This window comes from Simochromis diagramma, unplaced genomic scaffold, assembly GCF_900408965.1.
Source record: "Simochromis diagramma unplaced genomic scaffold, fSimDia1.1 OVJJ01000562.1, whole genome shotgun sequence".
Classification (NCBI taxonomy): Eukaryota; Metazoa; Chordata; class Actinopteri; order Cichliformes; family Cichlidae; genus Simochromis; species Simochromis diagramma.
In genome coordinates, this window is record NW_024387126.1 from 106,948 (window position 1) to 131,068 (window position 24,121).

General features: G+C 40.2%; 2 protein-coding genes and 1 long non-coding RNA gene across 3 annotated transcripts in view; 2 read left to right on the forward strand and 1 right to left on the reverse strand.

The window, feature by feature from the left end:
• The window catches only part of LOC120743404 (obscurin-like), a 170,058-nt gene that overhangs the window by 102,512 nt on the left and 43,425 nt on the right, over nucleotides 1-24,121 (forward strand). The window lies entirely within an intron of this gene.
• Nucleotides 1-24,121, reverse strand: part of LOC120743409 — a 51,787-nt gene that overhangs the window by 21,462 nt on the left and 6,204 nt on the right. The gene's annotated exons all lie outside the window — the stretch shown is intronic.
• Nucleotides 165-18,105, forward strand: LOC120743407 (peroxidasin homolog). The gene is made up of 6 exons (XM_040047028.1): nucleotides 165-275; nucleotides 632-664; nucleotides 4,361-4,440; nucleotides 6,948-6,992; nucleotides 15,810-15,951; nucleotides 17,756-18,105. Exons 1-6 carry the CDS (start codon nucleotides 239-241, stop codon nucleotides 18,049-18,051), a joined length of 633 nt encoding a protein of 210 aa, XP_039902962.1. The 5' UTR covers nucleotides 165-238; the 3' UTR covers nucleotides 18,052-18,105.

Consider the following 24,121-nt stretch of genomic DNA (forward strand, 5'->3'; position numbering starts at 1 on the left):
CAAGCTTCTATGTTTGTAGTGGACAGGAAATATAAACATGTCAACCAACTGCTGCGGTCAAAGCTACAGGAGCTGTTTGAGTTTTGTGTGTAACGGCAGGAAGCACAGAGAGACCAATCAGAATAAGAGCCTGTAGAAAAACTCTTGTTGTATCTATATTAAACACAACTTCTCTTTATCTGCAAACTAAAACTGTTTGATTATCTGAGGATCAGAGTGCAGCAGGCTGGATGTGACGATGGGGCACTCTTTGCTCTGCATGATGGGCTTTTTCTGTAAGTACACGTCTGACATTGTTTGAACGGCAGCGATTAATGAAAATGTTTCTGATCTGTGAGAATTACAGTGAGTCACTGCTTTAACCTGTTTACCTGAGAGCTGGAACAAAGCAGACTTGTGATTCTTTAAGTGTTTAAATGTTTGATACGCTGCTGCTTTTTGCATCACTTATAGTTACACGCTGTGTTACAACAGTTTGAGTTATTATGTTTGAGCCTGTTTGACAAACAGAAGCACAGAAATTTGGTGATTACTGTTCATCTGGAAATGTATCTTTAGAAAGTCTTACTTTATATTGTTTTTGATCTTATCAGTTGTATAATGTCTGATGAGGTTTTATTCATTATTTTAGTGCTCAGTACTGTCATCTGTGGAAATGCTGAAGGTAAGAAATGATTATTTTCTTCCTGTTCATATATGTAGCTGTTATCTCCTATAATGTGCTCAATAATATCCTCCCTGTGTTTACATGTTGTCTTCTGCACAGACTCAATGCTTCTATTCAGCCTGTGCAGTTAAACATAAATGGCTTCAGTAAGCGCTCCATGTGGAGACTGTGGCGTTCTTCAGAGCTTTTACTGATGTACCATTTGTACCACTTTCAGTCTGTAAAACTGTAACAACAAAACAGAGCAGGTACATTTAATCTCAGTGTAGATGCACACATGTCACATGACCAATGCAAGATCACAACATTACAGTTTTTCTCAAATGTTAAAACACAAAAGCCAATCCTGTAACCCAAATGACCAGTAGTCTAAACACATTTACTAAATGTAGCCACCATATTCCAGTACCATAAACACATGTCACATGAAGACACAATTCACAAAACACAACCCTCTGTACTCATAAAACTAAACACATTTTTCCTTGCTAAAACACATGTTGCAAAACAACTCTGCTCATATTCTCAAATGAAAGCCCATGTGATGCAAAATGCTTGCCACAGTCACCAATCTTTGAACACAGGGAACACACCTGGCGTCATTCACTACACACAATGACTCAAAATTGAAGACACTTGTTGCTAATGCTGTACCCACATGTAAAAGCAAGTTCAGAGTGCACAGTATGCTGAAGATTCCAAACAAACACAATGGATGAAGGCAGAGTCAGGGGAAGAGGAATTTGATGCAGAGGAGGGGGAAAAGCTGGCCCTGGAAGAAGAGGAGCAGGCCAATGAGGAAGAGGAGAAGGCCAACATGGGAGAGGAGAAGGTCCAGGAGGGAGAGCAAGACAACCTCGCACCATCATTACGGACGAGATGCGAGCAACAGCTCAGCGACATGATGCCGCACAGTGATTGTGGTGTGTGTGTGGTGTGAATAACGTAAATAAAAAAACTTCACACCCTGTTCATGTTTTCATTACTGTTGTGTGCAATAGATTCTGTTTTTGCATTGAGTTGTGTTACAGTAGTGTATGTACATGCAGGATTTTCTATAGATTTATACTACTCATATGAAACTCACAAATCTAAATGCCTAATCCTCTGCAGAGATCTACGACGATCCGTTACTGTATAGTTTCTAAAATATGCATTGGCAGTTATGAAACAAAGAACCTTCTCACAAATTGAGCATTGTGTTTTCAATTGGTTTGCTGTAGTGTGTAATGCTGTGTATAGTGTTTACAGTTTTGACAGCTTCGAGCTGCTCTCTTGGTGTGGGAGTTTGAGTTTTGCAGTGGGAAGGTGTGGTTGTGTTTATGTAGCTTTAGAGAAGGGTGTTGTGTTTGGACATTGGGGGACCTGGTGGTAACGTTTGTGACATGTGTTTTAGCATTTGAGAAAAACTGTAACAATAAATGGACAAAGCCTATCAAGTGACGTAAATACAAATACCACATGCTGACATGTTTTATGCTAACAGGCAAAACAAAGCACTAACAGTTAGCTCACAGTAGTAATGTAACAAACTTCACAGACCCACAAGAAGGACAGAGCACTAATATGCAGAAACAATCCATCATCTGCCCAAACTTACACTTTATCCCATCTCAAGAGCAGCAGATGCAGAACTATCACAGACACGGAGCTCTAGCCATTACTTGGCACTTCCGCTATTTAACCACAGATAGCGGACTTTCACATTAACAGACCAGGAAGAAGTGTATTTGCTGAGCAATACTGTAGAATCATTTACTTACGGGATGAATAAATGTGACCCGTCATATAACAAACTTGAAACAAACTATATTTCAGGAATAACCCGAGGGACAACATATTGTATATGATACAGCTCACACTCCACTGCATTTATTGGTTAAAATACTAAAATGATCATATCAAGAGTGCAACCATGTGAGCAGATGTTTCAGCTGCTACACAAACTTTACATTTACTAGAGTTTGTTTCCTTGAAACTGACTGATTTCCTTTTCACGCGTGTTTATTAGTCAATGCTAACAGATCACAGTTATAATTCACAAGATTGCACTTCTGCTGTGACAGATCCACAAGTGAATTTGGAGAGTTTTCTATAAGTAGAGGGTTCATAAACCCTTCGCTCAGGCTTACAGGCTCAGGCTTTTTCTCACACTTAGAACAAACCACCAGGTGGCGTATTACTCACTCATCTAAGTGACGTTAGTCTGCTGGTGGTGGTTGTGTCAATAGAAACCAGGCTCACCTGCTCCCAGTCATTTCAAACTATTTACAGAACAATCAGCTGTTCTGCATTCAATAAGATGCCACACAAATTATTTGTGCCACTCCAAAAAAATAATTTCTGTCCACTATAAAGGAGAACATCACAGCCTGATACCTGCAGGTCTGACAGCAGCAGGTGTATCACTCCTGTTTTCTACCTGGAGACAACAGTCGCCTCATTGTTCTGACACACAACACAAAACTATCCACAACACTACACACTAACTACACAAGACAACACTAACTACACGCTCCAAACACGCTAAATGTCACAAATCTCTCACATCTTAAAACTCTCTCTCCCTTTTTTCTGCTCTCTCTCTCTTTCTCTCTCTCTCTCTGTCACTCCTAAAACTTCCCCCTCTTCCTAAACAACCAAATGTCATGTTGCCATATCAATTTTTCATTGGTCGACATTGTACATTTTTCCACGAACAGGAACGGGCTGTTTCTTTGTTTTGTTTATTTTTTTACTTTTTGCACATAAGCACAGAGTGCTTGCTAGCGCTGTCCTTAGACAGTAGTCATGAGGAAACTATTGAGGAAAAAACGCCGCGTATATATTGTTTATCATGACTCTGGTTTTACGTGGCCTATCAACACAATTTAAAAACTGGTATATATCACCTTCTTGCTTTGGCATCTTGAAGTGGTCATGTGATTGGCTTACCACGACTACTTTATTCTTCCTCAGTCAAACAGCAGCACTCATGCGATTGTTTTGCCCCCTGAGCTTCAGGTGTTGTGACAAAAAGTGATTGCTGTCCATGGGAGAGCGCAGCTGCTTACGTAGACAGCTACTTGCGTGCAACTGATATAAGATGCCGTAAGCTGAAGACAGCTTCAACCGTCTGTTTGTTACGTCGTTACTTATAATGCCATTATTGCCATCACTGCTCACAGTTGCAGTAGGAAAGAAAACTGCAGCTGGAACATCTGTGTGGCAGATGTTGTGGGTTTCTTCTTCTTCCACTAAAAGGATCACAATAACAGCCTCATATTTTTCTAACTTACAAATTGTCACTAGAATACAAAATTATGATTCTCATTAACAATAGCAATAAAACCAGGACAGATATTTATAATGATTTTAGATTTCTATAATTCTGTTTATGTTATATTATTTTATTATTTTATTTTATTTTGTTTCTACCAGAGGGTGCTGTGACACCATCAGCATCTCTATTTCCCAAGGCCTTGTATCAAAACGAGCTTCATGTACTGAGTGTGTATTAGCATAAATCTGTGCATAAATCTATCCGGTAAACGTTTTATGCACTAATCATTATGTTTTAATGATTGGACACTAATTTAAAAACTGAAGTTGTTTGTACTTTAACAACTGCTGGCTGTTTTGTTGTGACTCTACTCTAATGTCGTGAATTTTTATGTTTCTCTTTTCCTAACTGGATCATTGTTATGTGACCAGTTCCCATTAAGCCCACTGTGACTGTGGAGCCATTCTGGCCTCAGATATACAGCGGTGAGACAGTCACTGTCAGATGTGAGATTCATGGAGGTGAAGCAGCTCAGTGGACGTATGAATGGAGTCCAGACAAGTTAAACACACCTCCAACATCCAATGAACACAAAATTACAGTTACTGAGTCTGATGGGGGAGAATACAGCTGTCGGGGCACAAGAAGCTCCACCTGGACAGAGTGGAGTGGTGTCATCACATTGAGAGTAACAGGTAAGTTGGACACATTTCTCTCATTTTAATTCCAAAAAGATTGCAAAATAATTTCCACAGTACTGTGCGTTTCTTTTTTTAGTTTGATATCTAAAGTCATGCACAACAGCTTTTAATGTTATTATGTTAATATTAAGTAATCACTCAGGGTAAAAACGAGAAAAAAAATTGTTTCTTACATGAAAAAAATAAATGCAAATGTAATTGTCCCAGTTTCTTCATGTCTGTGGCTGCAAACACACAGTTTTCACCACTATTTCAAAATTGAATGAGAGCTAACGTCCTGCAGCTAAACTCAGACAAAAGTTGTCACTAAATCTCCTCGGCTGAACACATGCTGCCATCAGCTTCTTCTCTGCTGGAAAGTTTCAAGACAATAACAACAAAATAGAATTCAAAAAAATAGAAAATGGAAAACAAATGAAGCAATTTGTTTATCTTATCACAAAATAATTTATTTCATGATAAGATAAAGACATGTGATCATTTAAAGACACAGACACTCGTTTACATGTTTTTATTTCTTCACACACAGATGACTGAAACAGTCTCTTTACTGGCTTTGGAAAAAATCAGTTGAATAACTGCAGACCGTACAGAACTCAACTATATTACTGTTTTGTCCTCTGTAATGGGCTGAGCCCTGACGTGAAATCACAACCAGCCACAGAAACAACTTTTCTATAAGGAACCAATGTTTTGATAACTCCACAGATTTATAAACACAACTTTAAGAGCAAAACACAGAGAGCTGTCTACACAAAGAGTTAACTCTCTTTGTGGAACAGAAAACTCAGTTTCCCTCATTTCAGGATTATTTGTATGTTTGTTTTCATTCACTCTGGTAGATTCTAAATATCATCAAATTACCTGTGTGTTTTTTTTTAAACAAACCTCCTGAAAGTTGATTTTCAAGGGAAATTTTCACCAGGATGCAAAATTATGACTACCATTAACAAGAGCAAAAAAAAACAAACCCAGGACAGCTTTAATGATGATTTGATATTTGTATAATTCTGCTATTGATTTTCAAGTCAAACTCACAAGTCAATCTCCTAATCATATATTTTTTATTTAAACAGCTCCTCCTGAGCCTACTGTGACCCTGCAGCCATCCAGGACTCAGATATACAGTGGTGTGATATACAGAGGTGAGACAGTCAATGTCAGATGTGAGATTCAGGGAGGTGAAGGAGCTCAGTGGACGTATGAATGGAGAGCAGCCAAGTTAAACACACCTCCAACATCCAGAAAATACACAATCAGCGGTGCTACTGAGTCTGATGGTGGAAGATACAGCTGCCGGGGCAAAAGAGACTCGTCCTGGACAGAGTGGAGTTACAACATCACATTGACTGTATTATGTAAGTGGGATTCACTCATTTAAATTTATTTTGCACAATGTTTCATCGAAGAACACAACAAAATACTTTGTCTTTCAACAAACCTCAAGCTTTTGGTTTTTATTTAAATATCTAAATATTAAATCTGATGTACAACAGCTTTTAATGTAATTATAATAATACACAGCAATCACTCACAGTGAAACATCTGGAGATAAAAACATATAGTAAATTACCTGATTTAATTCATTTAATAACATTTTTTTTAATTGTCACGCTCCTGGGTCTTTTGACCCAGTGTTCAGTGGGTTTTCTAAGTTCATTTGTTTATTAGTTTCCCCTTGTGTTTTCAACCCCTGCGTTAAGTCTCCCTTGTCCTTATGTGTTTTGTGTCTGCATGTCTTTTGTTGTCAAGTTCACGTTGTCATGTCTGCATTTCATTATGTTTCCTGTTTTATTTTGAAAAAGGTCCTATGTTCCTCTGTTTAGTGTGTTTAGTTTTGCACTTCCCCTTTGACGTCGTTATGCTCATGTTTCAGCTGTTCGTCCATGTGTTGCCACTTCTCCTGATCACCTCGTGTGTGTATTTAAGTCCTCCGTCTTCCTGATGTGTTCAGCGTTGTGTCCTCCCTCATATATGTCTGTGTGTTGTGTTTGCCATACCTACCAAGTTTATTTTGAATTGCCAACGTTAGTTTAGTTTTTCCAGTGTTCAGCAATAAAGCTCCCATTTTGAGTTTCAGCCTGGCCTCTACGTTTGAGTCTGCATTGTGGGACCTTTCATGCCTCCCTCCACACAGACCGTGACATTTATTGTTGATTTTCAAGTGAAATTATCCATCTGTTAATGATATATTTTTGTTTGACCAGCTCCTCCTAAGTCCACTGTGATCCTGCAGTCATCCAGGACTCAAATATACAGCAATGTGATATACAGCAATGTGATATACAGCGGTGAGACAGTCACTGTCAGCTGTGAGATTCAGGGAGGTGAAGGAGCTCAGTGGATGTATGAATGGAGAGCAGACAAGTTAGTTTTGTTGAGCCCACGTGCTTGATGTTGTAAACAGTTTCCTGTGACACGTTTACATTCCCGATTATCTTTTTAAAAGTTTGTATGAATTGACTGGTTCAGAAAAGTTTGGACTTGGACTATAAAATTACAAACAGATTTTGGCAAAACTACTGTTGTGTTCAGCACAATAGAGTCAGTCTGATCCTGCTCTCCTTATATGTCCTTAGTATTGGACATGTAATGGAGACACATGGTGCATCTTCTTATTTTGCATATGCTGATGACACAAAGATATGCTGTACTTAGACCATGTGACCCTGGCATGTTGAGTTCTCTTAATGACTGATGACTTTGAGGCTCAAACTGAATGTGAGCTAATGTCCTCCAGCTAAACTCGGACAAAGCTTTAAATGTTGTCACTGAATCTCCTCGACTGAACACATGCTGAACACATGCTGAACACATGCTGTACACATGCTGCCATCAGCTGCTTCTCTGCTGGAAAATTTCAAGGCAATAACAAAAAAAAGTAGAATTTGAAGAAACCTACATTTCAGACTCATATGACATCAGAAATGCAGTCATGTGTTTATCTCTTTAAGTAATAATCAACATGTCAGAACTTTTCATTGCAAGTCATATTTCCAACAGGATGCAAAAATATTATTCCCATTAACCAGAGCAAAAAAGGCAGGACAGCTTTAAATTTGTATTTCTATAAGCCTGCTCATGATATATTTTTAACAGCTCCTCCTAAGCCTACTGTGACCCTGCAGCCATCCAGGACTCAGATACACAGCGGTGTGATATACAGAGGTGAGACAGTCACTGTCAGATGTGAGATTCATGGAGGTGAAGGAGCTCAGTGGACGTATGAATGGAGACAAAAAAAGCTGAACAAACCTGCAACATCCAGTGAATACACAATCAACAGAGCTACTAAGTTTGACAGTGGAGGATACAGCTGCCGGGGCAAAAGAAGTTCCTCCTGGACAGAGTGGAGTGATATCACCAAATTAACTGTATCATGTAAGTTGGACATATTTCACCCTTTTTTATTTATATTGCACAATGTCTCATCAAAAACACAACAAAGTACTTTGTCTTTCAATCTTTTTATTTTAGTATCAAAAGTAGCGTAAAAATATTTTTAAAGTTTCACATCAAATATACAGTAATCACAGTGAAACGTCTGAAGAAGAAAATCATATTCAGTAAAACTGATTTAAAAAAATGAAAAACAAACGTAATGATCCCAGTTTCTTCACCTCAGTTGTTGCACATGTGGAGTTTTCATCACTGCAGCTCAGTGTCATGATGCAGTTCTTTTGTTTTAGCATTTTTATTTTTTCTAATTCCTCAAAGTTTTCATTTGACTACAATTTGGCCTCATTTTAGGAAAGAATGCTCTGCTACATTTGCCTTTCTCTAACTGCTGGTATGTTTACTCATAGTAGCAGTTTTTTTTTAAACTTTATTTATCTTTAATTAGCCAAATTAAATATCATGAATTTGGGGCAAAATATGAAATGAATTTTACTTTGAATGAAGATTCATTTCTGTAAAACTTAACTGCATGTCTTTGGACTGCAGGAGGAAGTCTTTAGACCCACACAGACACACACGGGGGAACATGCACACAGGCAACAGTGCTAACTGCATGTTACAGTGTTGCCCCAGAAGTGCTTTTTGGCATCGAAAAACAAAATTGCTGAATCCGACATCTCACATGATGAAAACCTTACCTGCTTATGATGAACTCTTTCTGAGCTTTATTAATCATTTGAGACTAAGTTATTTACAAACATGTTGCTAAAGGTTTACAGAAAAACTTAAGATCACAGTTAAATAAGCTTATGTTAGGAACAAAAGGACATCACTTTGTTTGATGGAGATGAAAATTATGAACTTACAGCAGGCTGAATTCAAAGATACCTCACAAATCAAAGTGTAAAAATGATGTGGCTAATCCATTTCGCTGAAATGTCAGTGGAACAACTCAAAATGGTATTCAGTACGGCCGTCACATGCCGGCACTCAGACATTCAAAAGGTCGAATTTCTTGTAAGAAAACAACTTCAGATAATTTATATGTGATTCAAATTCATAACCTGTTTAACTTTTCTTTTGTTGTAGCCCTCTGCAGTTCCAAGAAACAACATTTAGGCTACGTCTGAAAATGCTCCGAGTCCACACTGGCGTTTTCAGTCATTTTCACAGAGTTGTACGTCCACATTGAAACGGCCCAAAATGAACTGAACTTCCAAAACAGAGCTACCTAGATCACTTAAATTACACAATTGAAAGCATATGTGTATTGTTTGTGTATTTATACACAAGCACTCATATATATTCAAATAATTTAAACAAAAATATTCATTTACCTGTTACTACCACACACCAAATCCGGTCGTTGGTACTTCCTGGCTTGTGTAGCCTCTGGGTAACAAAAGCTCAACACTGCGCCCAGCATCCTGGAGCACTTCTGTTGTGTTTTGTTCGTGTTTTGGAGTTTTTACGTGCTTCGTCTCTAGGGGCCACCGTAAATATACTTTTATTTATTCACTCCACATAAAATGTAATAAATAAATCATATAATTCAAAAACCAACTATTCACATTTCAACTTTTAACTATTTAAATTCTCAGCTTTTTTCCTTTTAAACAAATTTAAAATGAAACAACACAAAACACTGCAAACCACAACACAATTAAATATAAATTATAATATGAAAACAAAAAGAACATGCATATTCCCTGTCACATAGGCCTGCATGAATAAACTTTCTGAATCCTTTATCATCTGCAACTGAAAATAGTTGTGGATGATTACTATACCTTTCTAATGTGACGTTGTTGTCCGTGGCTCTTTCTCTGTCTTTCCCTCCCTGTTAGGTGGGGCTGTGTGCAGGCAGGAATAGGACCCAAGGTGCAGACTCCGGAAACAGATGTGAACTCAAAACAACTTTAATGTTAAACTCAAATATAACATAACTGGAAAAATCAAAATAAACTTACACCAGAGGAATGACAGAACACACAGCTAAGAAAACGATAGATCACGACACAGACACAGAAACACAGGGCTTAAATACACAGAGGGAGCAATCAGGGAATGGGTAACAGGAGGGAAACACAGCTGGGGCAAATCAGGCCTAACGAGACAAGGGGAAGCAAAACCAGACACATTAACATCAGACATGGACTTTCAAAGTAAAACAGGAAACACATAACACAGACTGAACAAAGACACAGACTCGCACGCACTGCAACAGAGGGAACAGAGACGTGGGACCAGGGTAGACACAGACACTGACTGGACACGGGGATATAGCCATTAAGGACACACAGAGACGCGAACTAGACAAGGGGATACAGCTGACAGGGGAGACAGAGCAGCTAGAGAAGACAGAGACATAAACTATAAGACCGAACTCAAAGAAACCAAAGACTAGAAAGTATAAATAATATAATAAACTCAAAACCCCTGGGTCAATGACCCAGGCATCCTAACAGTACCCCCCCCCCCCTTAAGGGCTGGCTTCCAGACAGCCCAAACCAAAACATCAAAACAAAAAAAAACAAAAACAACCCAACCAGGGTGGGCGGCGGGGGAAACAGGATGGAGGGCTCAAAACAAACCAAACAAGGAGCCAGAAACAAAAAAAAGAACAAACAACGGAGCCTGGAAAGCAACAAAACAAAACACAGGAACAAAGTCCAAAACAACAGCACCAAGGCCCAGGCATAGTCCAAAAGCAAACAAACAAAAGAGCTCACGAAAGGCGCAGAGGCCCAGGCAATAGTCTCAAAAAAGTTCAGGGGGCCGGCCCGGAGGCTGACAACACGATAGTCCAAACCCGGGCAGTTCAGGGGGGCGGCCCGGAGGCTGATGGTTCAAGAGCCCAGAAAACAGGTCAGGAGGCCGGCCGGGCGGGAGGCACCGACGGCGACCGAGCAGATCAGGAGGCCGGCCGGGCGGGAGGCACCGACGGCGACGTAGTTCAGGGGGCCGTCCATGACGGCAATGACGTCCAGTCATCGGCCGGACAGGACGTGCAGGACGAGCAGGCCGGACAGGACGAGCAGGACGAGCAGGCCGGACGGGACGTGCAGGCCGGACAGGACGAGCAGGCCGGACAGGACGTGCAGGAACAGACAGCATGGAGACCTCAGGAGCAGACGGAGCTGCAGACTCGGAGGCCGAACCAGGCGGCGGAGCCGGTGGTGGCTGAACGGCCTCGCCAGAACCATCAGCAGACACCGGGACGTGCTGGCTGGGTCCTCCCGGACCCCCAGCTGACGAGGCAAGAGGCTGAACGGGCCCCTCGGACCCTCCAGCGGAGACAGGTGGCTGAACGGGCCCCTCGGACCCTCCAGCAGGAAGAGAAGGCTGAAGCGATTCCTCGGACCCTCCAGCGGAGACAGGTGGCTGAAGCGGTTCCTCGGACCCTCCAGCGGAGACAGGTGGCTGAAGCGGTTCCTCGGACCCTCCAGCGGAGACAGGTGGCTGAACGGGCCCCTCGGATCCTCCAGCAGGAAGAGACGGCTGAAGCGATTCCTCGGACCCTCCAGCGGAAACAGGAGGCTGAACGGGCCCCTCGGACCCTCCAGCAGAGACAGGTGACTGAGCAAACAACTGAGGCGGAAACTGAGCAGGTGACTGAACAGATAGGTGAGCTAACGTCTGAGCTATGGAGAGAAGTCTAATATGTATCGACTGTTGTAAAGATGGTAGTAATGGCGGGTGAGGTGGTGGATGAGCACTAAGCTGAGCTATGTCTTCAGAGCCTACGGAAAACTGCTGGACGGGCTCACCCGAGCCTCCAGCGAGGACAGAAACCGGTGCAGTGGCCTGCTGGGCAGTAGCCGCTCCCACCCGCGGAATAGACACGGGCGCAGAGACTAGCGGAGCCTCAGCTGGCCTGGAAACTGGAGCAGGGACAAACTGGGCCCTAGCCCCCCTCACCTGAGGAACTGATACAGGTGCAGGAGATGGCTGGACCACAGTTGCCCTGGGCGAAGGAGCACCGGAAGGCAAAGGAGCAGGCCCACTGAAAACTGGCTCATGTGGAGTTTGGAAAGTGTAGTCCTTTTGACTCACCACCGGAGGTTGCTCAAACGTGTCCATATGACGGCGACGTGAGCGCCGTTTCCTTCGGGCAGAGGTAGCTGGCGGCGTGAGCAACTGAGCCTCCGGTGCACAGAATGGTGACGCTGAGGCCGGAGCGTGAGTGCCTGAAGCCACGCGGAGGACTCCCAACTGAAACGGCCGCATCTTGCGTGCTAGCGGAGCAACAGGTGGAGACTTCTGGCAGCTCCGGGGACCGCCGAGAGCCAGCCGAGTGCCATGGAAAATGCGCCCAACGTCAGGGGTGAGCCATGGCTTCCAGCGGAGTTCCTCCTCCAGCTGGGCAAAGGCTGCTCGGCGTCGCTCCTGGAGTTCAAAGTCTGCTGGGTCCATAGTATGGTCGCGATCTTCTGTTAGGTGGGGCTGTGTGCAGGCAGGAATAGGACCCAAGGTGCAGACTCCGGAAACAGATGTGAACTCAAAACAACTTTAATGTTAAACTCAAATATAACATAACTGGAAAAATCAAAATAAACTTACACCAGAGGAATGACAGAACACACAGCTAAGAAAACGATAGATCACGACACAGACACAGAAACACAGGGCTTAAATACACAGAGGGAGCAATCAGGGAATGGGTAACAGGAGGGAAACACAGCTGGGGCAAATCAGGCCTAACGAGACAAGGGGAAGCAAAACCAGACACATTAACATCAGACATGGACTTTCAAAGTAAAACAGGAAACACATAACACAGACTGAACAAAGACACAGACTCGCACGCACTGCAACAGAGGGAACAGAGACGTGGGACCAGGGTAGACACAGACACTGACTGGACACGGGGATATAGCCATTAAGGACACACAGAGACGCGAACTAGACAAGGGGATACAGCTGACAGGGGAGACAGAGCAGCTAGAGAAGACAGAGACATAAACTATAAGACCGAACTCAAAGAAACCAAAGACTAGAAAGTATAAATAATATAATAAACTCAAAACCCCTGGGTCAATGACCCAGGCATCCTAACACTCCCGCTCTGTTCCTGTGCTACTGAGAGTGTAACTACCGCCCTTCCCCCCTCTTCCCAACGCAAACCACAAGGCTCGCCTGCGGAGCGAAGCGGAAAAAAAGTGCCTGAGAGAAAGAAAGAAAAAACACGGCTCCCGGCTCGCGTCGTTCACGTCAAAGTTCCGGCTCTAAGAGTTTACAACATAGGACACATATTCAACAGGTCAATATTGATAGATACTTTATTGATCCCACAAAGGAAATTGTTGTGTTAGAGCAGCATGATAAAAAGTGAAAGTAGTAAAGTCTACTAGAAACAACAAAGTTTCACAATAAAATAAAAGTGCCAACGGGGCCTGGTGTGGGGCCTTACACTATGAGACAGCGCAGAAATTTTTATATTTACAGTGAAAAAAATGAATAAAATAAAGTTTGTTAAAAACAGTAAAAGTAACCCATATGGAAAAGATATATATAAATCTTATAAAGTTTGTATCTGTCTTGTGTGAAACTTGTATGAAAAGCATATAAGAGTGAAAACAGATATAAGATCCCTTGAAAAATTATATAATGAAACTTGTTTGGATGTTTTGGATACTTACTAAAACAATGTATGAAAGTAATGAGAAAGTGGCCACTTTCATGAGTAAATCACATATAAGTTTTTACTATTTCTTTTCCATATGGGAAGGCTCATATTGTGTAAGACAGAAATGCAAATTGCATTAATAACTAATATGTTTGGGATTTTATGAAGGGTTATTATACAGCTTTATAGAAAATGGTAGGAATGATGTATTGAAGTGTTCTGGCAGCGTGGTTGAATCGGTCGGAGGAGCTCTGGTGCCTCTGAAGTGTGGCCCCCCAGCAGACAACAGTAAAATAGACACACTTGTCACCACAGACTGGTAGAAAATCTCCTACATCTTGCTCCACACATTAAAGGATCTGAGCCTCCTTAGAAACTAAGATCTCAGGTTATTCAGAAGGATAACAGCCAATTGACAACTCTGGATTATATGTTCATAAATGTACAAATATGCAAATGTGAAGATGTAGACATAAGTAAATAGTGGGATATTTGACTTTTGAAAGTATTTATACAATGTAAAATCTGAGAAACTGAAGTTTACATGATATTGTGTGTTTATGTGTTGATGTTCAGTCTCACAGTTTAGTTTTGTGCACACCTGGTTGTTTTCAGTCACTCTGCTGGTAGATTCTAAATATCAGCAAATTACCAGGTTTAATCTGATTTTTTTATTTTTTATTTTTTACCTTTTTATTGTTGATTTTCAGTCAAATTGTCACTGGGATAAAAAAAAACTTTATTACCACTAACAAGAGCAATAAAACCAGGAAAGCTTTAATGATCATTTTATATTTCTGTAGCTGTGATGATGGTATATTTTTTTATTTGAACAGCTCCTCCTAAGCCCACTGTGACCCTGCAGCCATCCTGGACTCAGATATACAGCAGTGAGACAGTCACTGTCAGATGTGAGATTCATGGAGGTGAAGGAGCTCAGTGGACGTATGAATGGAGACCAGACAAGTTAAACACACCTCCAACATCCAGAGAATACACAATCAGCAGTGTTAATGAGTCTGATGGTGGAGGATACAGCTGTCGGGCCACAAGAAGCTCTTCCTGGACAGAGTGGAGTAATAGCACGCCATTGAGAGTAATAAGTAAGTTGGACATATTTCACACATTTTAATTTATACTGCACAATGTTTCATCAGCTCAACCAAACACTTTGTATTTCAACAGCACTGTAGGTTTATTTTGTTGTTTAGGATCAAAAGCAGTTTAAAATATCTTTAAATGTCATTATAAAGATATTTAATAATCACTCAGTGAAACATCTGAAAAAGATTTTGTTAGTTTGATAGAAGAATTCAGTCCAAATGTAATAATCCCAGTCGCTCCCATCTTGACCTCATGGCTGCACATGTGGAGTTTATCACTGCAGATCAGTTACTTCCGTTGTTTTTAGCATTTTTACATTAATTCCTCGACGTTTCAGGTTTGACTACAATATAACCTCATTTTATTAGAGACTGTTCTGCTACATTACAGGTTCCACTTAGATTCATTCCTGTAATTGTTGTTCATGGAATCAATTAATTTTTTTAAATAAATGAAAAATAAAGGTTCTGATGAGGTCATCATGTGAAACTGGTACAGTTCAGTTCATGGAAAATCAGTCAGAGCCACAAGAACCTGTTTGTTATACAATAACTACAAGTGTGACACACTCCAATGTCCCAAATCAGCAACTGCACCAGTTTCACATGATGACCTCATCAGAACTTTTAGAAAACGTTTCTCACACGATAATTTCTTCCAGTCTTCTTAATCTGCTGTCAACTCATGAAAAATAATCTGTAACTTTTGGAATCTGAACAAAAGATGATAACTGTGCAAAGTAAATACTGCACACTTTGTAAAAAATGTTGTGTTACAGTTTGAAATTGTTATGATGTGACTTTGTTTTAAAGTTTAAACTGTTTGTCTGTGAATCATTTGCTTTGCATTCACTCTACTCTTACGTTATAAACAGCAGAGTTTTCATGTTTCTCTTCTAACTGGATCATTATTATGTGAACAGTTCCCACTAAGCCCACTGTGACCCTGCAGCCATCCTGGACTCAGATATACAGCGGTGAGACAGTCATTGTCAAATGTGAGATTCAGAGACGTGAAAGAGCTCAGTGGACGTATGAATGGAGTCCTGCCAAGTTAAACACACCTCCAACATCCAATGAATACAGAATCATCACAGTTACTGAGTCTGACAGTGGGGGATACAGCTGCCGTGGCACAAGGACCTATTTGTTAACAGAGTGGAGTGATATCATCAGACTGACTGTATCATGTAAGTTGATCACATGACAGGACATTTTAATGTTAATTTATTTTACACATTTCATGCAAAAGTACAACAAAATATCAACAAAAGTAAACAAAGTTTTAAAGGAGTTATAAACAGTAATCACTCAAAAGAAAAATATATTCAGTAAATCTGATGAAAATGAAATATAAACTGTAATGATCCCAGTTTCTTCACCTCAGTTGTTGCACATGTGGAGTTTTCATCACTGCAGCTCAGTGTCATGATGCAGTTCTTTAGTTTTAGCATTTTTCTTTTTTCTAATTCCTCAAAGTTTCCATTTGACCACAATTTGGCCTCATTTTAGGAGAGACTGCTCTGCTACGTTAGCCTTTCTCTAACTGCTGGTATGTTTACTCATAGCAGTATTTATTTTATTTTTTTTACTTTATTTATCTTTACATTTTCCAAATTAAACATCTTGAATTTGGGGCAAAATAAGAATTTAATTTTACTCTGAATGAAGATTATTTTCTGTAAAACTGAACTCAGATAAATGTTTTTACAAAGGTTTTGTGTAGTTTTGACCTTGTTGCTACATGAAAACTTTGTTTTTCACCATTTATGAACTAATAATCACTTTCTGAGAGCAGAGCAGCCTCCAGCTTTGAATCCATTGCTGGAAGTTTAACAGCATTGTTAGAAAACAAGAGCTAACTGACGACTCATGGATTATATGTTCATAAATGTCTACATATGTAAATATGAAGATGTAGAAATAAGTAAATTGTTAAATATAAAGATCATTAAATTACCTGGTTTAATTTATTTATTTTAAAAAAAGAACCTTTTGATTTTCAAGCCAAATATCAGTCTGCTAATGATATTTTTTTTTTTTTTGAACAGCTCCTAAGCCCACTGTGACCCTGCAGCCATCCTGGACTCAGATATACAGCGGTGAGACAGTCACTGTCAGATGTGAGATTCAGGGAGGTGAAGGAGCTCAGTGGACGTATGAATGGAGTCCAGCCAAGTTAAACACACCTCCAACATCCAGAGAATACACAATCAGCAGAGCTACTGAGTCTGACAGTGGAGGATACAAATGCCGGGGTAAAAGAAGCTCCTCCTGGACAAAGTGGAGTGATGTCACCAAATTAACTGTATTATGTAAGTTGGACATATTCAGTAGGTTTGATGAAAAATGAAATACAAATGTAATGATCCCAGTTTCTTCACCTCAGTTGTTGCACATGTGGAGTTTTCATCACTGCAGCTCAGTGTCATGATGCAGTTCTTTTGTTTTAGCATTTAGCAAGTTTCGATTTGACTACAATTTGGCCTCATTTTAGGAGAGACTGCTCTGCTACGTTAGCCTTTCTCTAACTGCTGATATGTTTACTCATAACAGCAGTTTTTTTTTACTTTATTTATCTTTAATTTGCCAAATTAAACATGAATTTGGGGCAAAATAAGAATGTAATTTTTTTCCAGTCTAGTTTCGGTCAATATTTGACTATAAAAATTGTTTATGCAATGTAAAATCTGAGAAACTGAAGTTGTTTACATGATATTGTGTTTTTATGTGTTGATGTTCAGTCTCACAGTTTAGATTTGTGCACACCTGGTTGTTTTCAGTCACTCTGCTGGCAGAGTCTAAATATCAGCAAATTACCAGGTTTAATCTGTTTGTTTTTATTAAACTCTTTATTGTTGCTTTTCAGTCAAATTGACACTGCGATGAAAAAAAATGTGATTACCACGAACAAGAGCAATAAAACCAGGAAAGCTTCAATGATCATTTCATATTTCTATAAGTCTGATGATGTTATATTTTTTATTTGAACAGCTCCTCCTAAGCCCACTGTGACCCTGCAGCCATCCTGGACTCAGATATACAGCGGTGAGACAGTCACTGTCAGATGTGAGATTCAGGGAGGTGAAGGAGCTCAGTGGACGTATGAATGGAGACGAGGCTGGGTAAACATACATGAAACGTCTAATGAATACAGAATCAACAGTGTTACTGAGTCTGATGGTGAAGGATACAGCTGCCGGGGCAGAAGAAGCTCTTCCTGGACAGAGTGGAGTAATAGCACGCCATTGAGAGTAATAAGTAAGTTGGACATATTTCACACATTTTAATTTATACTGCACAATGTTTCATCAACTCAACCAAACACTTTGTCTTTCAACAGCACTGTAGGTTTATTTTGTTGTTTCGGATAAAAAGTAGTTTAAAATATCTTTTAGTGTCATTATAAAATATTTAATAATCGCTCAGTGAAACATCTGAAAAAGATTTTGTTAGTTTGATGAAAAAAAATCAGTCCAAATGTAATAATCCCAGTCTGTCCCGTCTTGACCTCATGGCTGCACATGTGCAGTTTATCACTGCAGATCAGTTACTTCCTTTGTTTTTAGCATTTTTACATTCATTCCTCGACGTTTCAGGTTTGACTACAATATAACCTCATTTTATTAGAGACTGTTCTGCTACATTACAGGTTCCACTTAGATTCTTTCCTGTAATTATTGTTAATGGCATTCAGTTATTTTAATTAATGAAAAATAAAGGTGTTCATGAGTGTCATAATATGTTTAATGATACGACAGCTAGAAGAACCTCCAGTGTAGAACAGATGCATTAGTGGATCAGTGGTTTAAGGTTCAGTTCATGAAAAATCTGTCAGAACCACTTGAAACCTGTTTGTTATACAATAACTACAAGTATGACACGCTCCAATGTCCCAAATCAGCAACTGCACCAGTTTCACATGGTGACCTCATCAGAACTTTTAGAAAACATTTCTCACATGATGATTTCTTCCAGTCTTCTTAATCTGCTGTCAACTCATGAAAAATAATCTGTAACTTTTGGAATCTGAACAAAAGATGATAACTGTGCAAAGTAAATACTGCAGACTTTGTAAAAAATGTTGTGTTACAGTTTGAAATTGTTATAATGTGACTTTGTTTTAACGTTTAAACTGTTTGTCTGTGAATCAGCTGTTTTGCAGTGACTCTCCTCTTATGTTATAAACAGCAGAGTTTTCATGTTTCTCTTCTCCTAACTGGATCATTCTTATGTGAACAGTTCCCAGTAAGCCCACTGTGACCCTGCAGCCATCCTGGACTCAGATATACAGCGGTGAGACAGTCACTGTCAGATGTGAGATTCAGGGAGGTGAAGGAGCTCAGTGGATGTATGAATGGGGACAAAACAAGTTAAACACACCTCCAACATCCAATGAATACAGAATCACAGTTACTGAGTCTGACAGTGGAGAATACAGCTGCCGGGGCACAAGGACCTATTTGTTAACAGAGTGGAGTGATATCATCAGACTGACTGTATTAAGTAAGTTTCATCCACATCATATGCCATCAAAATAAGTGAAAACACTTGTTTTGCAGCTTTGTAGCGGTTTCTTTTGTGCTGTTAAGTAAAATATTTTTCTTTCATTCTGATAACAAAAAACTGTAAAAGGCAGCTTTTTATTCACAGTGAAGAGAACAAAACATATCAGAGTAACTTCTCTGCTGTGCAGCTCTAATACATGAAGTGCAGAACAAATGCTGAACCTGCTTCAGCTGCTCCACCACATCCACTAAGAACAACAGTTACATCCAATATTTTCTCTTCTGCATTTGTCTTATTTTTATTTTTTACCTGTTGCACCAACATATGATGCAGTTACTTCAGTTGTTTTTAACATGTTACCTCTTTTAAATTAATCTTAGAGGTTTTAGTTAAAGAGTCTGCTCTCATCAGAAACACACACTGCATCTTTTTCACTTAATGAACTCTGAACTGCAGACAACAATATGGCCTCATTTTATAGAGATTGACAGACCACGTGACTTTCATGCATTGCTTTGTGGGTACCCGTGGCAACAAAATCAAAACACTGCATCAAGCACTAGTATTTCCAGCACCGGTAATCGTTAATTCTGCGGTTTTAATCCCTACTTGCATTTTATTTGCCCCCAAAACAGTTATGTACAAAACGACGGACAACACGGCAGGTCCGTACAAAGACAGACTTGACGAAAAGGCAAAAAAAAAAAGGACAAGGAAAAAATCAAAGGAGTAAAAGGGTCAGACCCATACGAGCATACAGAGTGAAGTAAGGACGTTAGCTGCTGCCCAACTTTCATCACGCACATTTTATTATTATATGGTCCTAAGTGTTAGTGCATACACTCACAAGATGTTTATTAACTTCAGATCCCTGCAACAAGCCCAGGTCCAGTTTACTTTGGTGATTTGGACTATTCCATTTCACAGCTGTTGTTAAATTATTTTCCTCTATCTCCTGTACAGGCAAACGCAATCTATTTGTCGTTTCAGGTTGTAGTATTACACAACATTTTCGGATCTAATAGAAAAAAAAAAAAGAGTGTTTCGTAATTCATTCAATTTATTGTCTTTATTTATAACTGGCATTATTGTTTCATTCTATTATAGAATCTTACAAGAAAGATGCAAAATTGTATTCCATCATGCTTTATTAGCTGCTTCGCTGACAAACAAATCAACAATGCAAAAAAAACAAAAAAACCCAACATACTGGAAAACAGTTGTTCATCACTTGATTGCTTCAACACAACCCTTGGGCACATATATGCGGGACGTTTCGTGGCTGTTTTGATATCGCTCTCTCTCTTAACCGATCAAATCTCGCTGTGGTAGCAGCTTTAAACTCGGTATGAGCCAGGTTGATAGAGGTGCCCAGTCTGGATCGCATTCCAGCATTTTGTAGGCTGGTTTTCCTACAAAACACAACAAACATTAGCCCGCAAAGCCACAGTGAACAAAGCAGCATAGCGCAATGAATTCAATTCAAATCAATATAAGAACTTATTGTAACCTACATCAACAATTATGTTATGATAAATTACGTAATAACTACAACAGAAGACCTACCTTTGTGGAAATGCTTGGAGCAGACTAACATGTGAGCTGAAGTGTTCCTGGACGTTATATTTGGTCTTCGAATGGCTGCAATCCAGGCCATCTGTCGCCTCTTTGTTGCATCGAAAACATGGCTCGAACAATTTCTCTTCCACGACGTAATCCGATAAAAAAAAAAAAAAACTATCTCTTTACCCGTCGGCTTCCCGTGGCTGTCATGTGTCACTATACGGCTAAGCTACTCACCCAGAGAAGAACGGCTGCTGCTGCCATCATCATCCGTCATCATTTCTGCTACACTGGCAGGGCTAGGGGCCAGGACTCTCCTCTTCGGGTTCTTGGGGGATGTTGCTAGCTCCGGGTCAGATAACAGGCACCACACCCGCAGTAGATGTGCTGCTCGGTGTGAGGTCTTGCAGCAAGCTATCAAATACGGTGCATTTCTTGGCTTTTAAAAAAACGCTATGCTTCGCCAGGTGTTTCATCAGATTTGAGGTGTTACCTCCTTTGCACAGTATCACCTTAAAGCACTTGTTGCAGGCTGCTGAGTTTGCATCTTTTGCTGTGAAGTACAGCCAGACTTTTGACTGCTTCGCCTTGGGCATTTTTAATCTGTAGCTCTGCTCTAAAAGAACATACGTACCTGGGCCCGCCTACTATCCTTGGAAAGGAAAAATGATTGGCTAGAGTCCAAAGTGTATGACATCTCACGAATAACAAGCACCAAAATAAAGCACCGAAATGTGCGCTGCTTTTCGGTCTGATTACTACTGTTTATGTCAGAACCGATACTGGTACCCATCCCTAGTCCTTAGATGGCACCGCTCGGTCCTTGCAGCAGATTTCTACCAAAAAGATCTGCTGCAGGCTGTTTTTTTTTCTTTAAAAAAACAGCCTGCACACAAATCTGCGGAGCAATCACTTCTCTTGTAATAAAGCACATATTTCTACCGACTAATCTTCCCTGTATCCCATTTGTACAAATTTTAAAAAGTAAAATCAAATTCCTCGAAGTGTCTTTACATATCATACATCTATACAGTTCTTACTGGCCAATAACAATGTTATACATTTTAGTGCAAATCAAGTGAACCATGAAAAGTGTCTCATGCAAGCGCATTAGCCCAGGGAGCACATGTGGGTATGCTAGCATACTTCTCACAGGGCTAACACAGCTAAAAAATCCTTAACAGCTTCTGCAATCATATTTCCAACAAAACATCATATGCTGACCGATTTTATAACTTTGAAACCAGACTGTGAATCACAATTCAATTTGCATAATTCGAGACTCACCAGGATATTCTTCACACAATACATTAACTCTGTAGCTCAACAGGATTGAAAGTTCCACAACAGCTTTGTGCATCTACAAAACAAAATCACTGCTCAAAACAAAGTTTCATGGAGCTCTTTTACCCATTAAACACGGTGCAGTATACAGAGAAATGTACCTTGCGCGCAGACAATATGGAGCACATATAATGCACACTGTAGAGCAGCGCTGCGGTGCATTCACGGTACATAGGAAAACTTAAACTTAACAAAAAGTAAAACTTAAAAAAAAAATACCATTTACAATAAAAATAACCATGGGTTACATAGACATTTACAGATAACTAGGACCAGAGTCTTTGTTCTCACCAGCAGTTTATACCTAGCTGCCCTAAAATAACCGACCACAGATCAGGGTGAACTTGAACTGTTTTTGGGAAACAGAAGGCACGGAAATATACAAACAGTTCCAGTTTACATTAATTTATGCATCCAAAAACCAGAGTAAAATAAATAAAAGTAAAACAATAATATAAATAAATGTCTCTCTCTCTGTCCAGTTCAAATTAGTTTGAACTTATATCTGTGTTAACTACAAGTTAACCTGTGTTAGCTCCTTCAGGGTTAACCAGCTTTCTTTCAGCTGCTCTTCAAACTTTGATCAATATGAGCCGACTCAGTTTACTCACTAGACCTGCAGAGTGGCTGGTTAGGAATAATCAGTAACACAGTGAGTTACCAGTTCAACACCAACACAATGAATGGAATTACAACACTGAAAGCACAAAATCAGCTGTCCACAGATTTACAGAGAAACCTTTCACAGTCACAGTCTGGTGTGGAATCAGTTCTTGGATTAAATCCTCTGTGTATCGCAGTAACAGAGTTTATGGTGGAGTCGTATCACAGTTTAGATGTGTGAGTCAGTTTCTCTGGAATATCAGTTGATCCATCAGGAATCCAGGGGTTTTGTTAAGGTCTTAAGGTCGGGGGTTCTAATCCACTGAACGGCTACCCTGAGGTACCCCTGAGCAAGGTACCATCCCTACACACTGCTCCCCGGGCGCCCAGTGGCTGCTAACTGCTTCACTGAGTGAATGGGTTAAATGCAGAGAGGAGTTTCCCCATGGGGATCAATAAAGTATACATTATTATTAGGAACAGAAGATTTCAGTGGAAGTTCAGATCTCCTAGAGGTGGATCATTAAGGTTCAGCAGTATCAGGTTTCAACGCCAAGATCTGCACTCGGCTAATTAACCTGGCCTGTTGTGCAACATAAACACCGAGGTCTTATTCCAGCATTCCTAACAGTTCAGCTGGAAATCACATCCAAACTGCTCCCTGTAATGGCAGCGTGCTTATTAATGTGGCCTAAAGACATCTGTGCACATCGACAGGAAATGTCAGCTTCCACAGCAAAAGAATATAAAACACACTTACTAGGTCTCATCTTAGCTATCAGAGGCTTCAACATCAGATTTAGTAAAGAACAAGCACATAGCATGCTAACTGACACCAAAGCAAACCAACTGTGACTCACCAAATCCTCATTCAAACTGCATCAAACAGATTTTATCCACCAGGACTGAAGTTGGACACCATCACTGTCAAAGACTGGAAGTAAAAATGCATCTGTTTATAACTTGCTCTCTTGTTGAATCTCTTCCCCTCACTCAGGTTTCTCCTGCTTGCTGTCATATTTGCTTTAAGCTGTTTGAACACTTTGTAAAATGTGTTTCTGTTCATATAGACTGAGATTATTATTCTTTGTATAAACTGAGCTCACTGCTCAGAGACTGTACTACATGTTCACTGAGAGAAAATCTTTGTTGAACAGATGAACCCCGTCCTGTCCTCACTGTGTCTCCATCATGGCTGAGTCCTGGAGCCTCAGTAACTCTGAACTGTGAGGTTGAACATCCGTCTGCAGGATGGAGCTTCTACTGGTAAAGCTGGTCCTGATCTGAAAACATTCAACTATAAATCCTAAGTTTATGAGCTGCTACCTGATGGCAGATAGG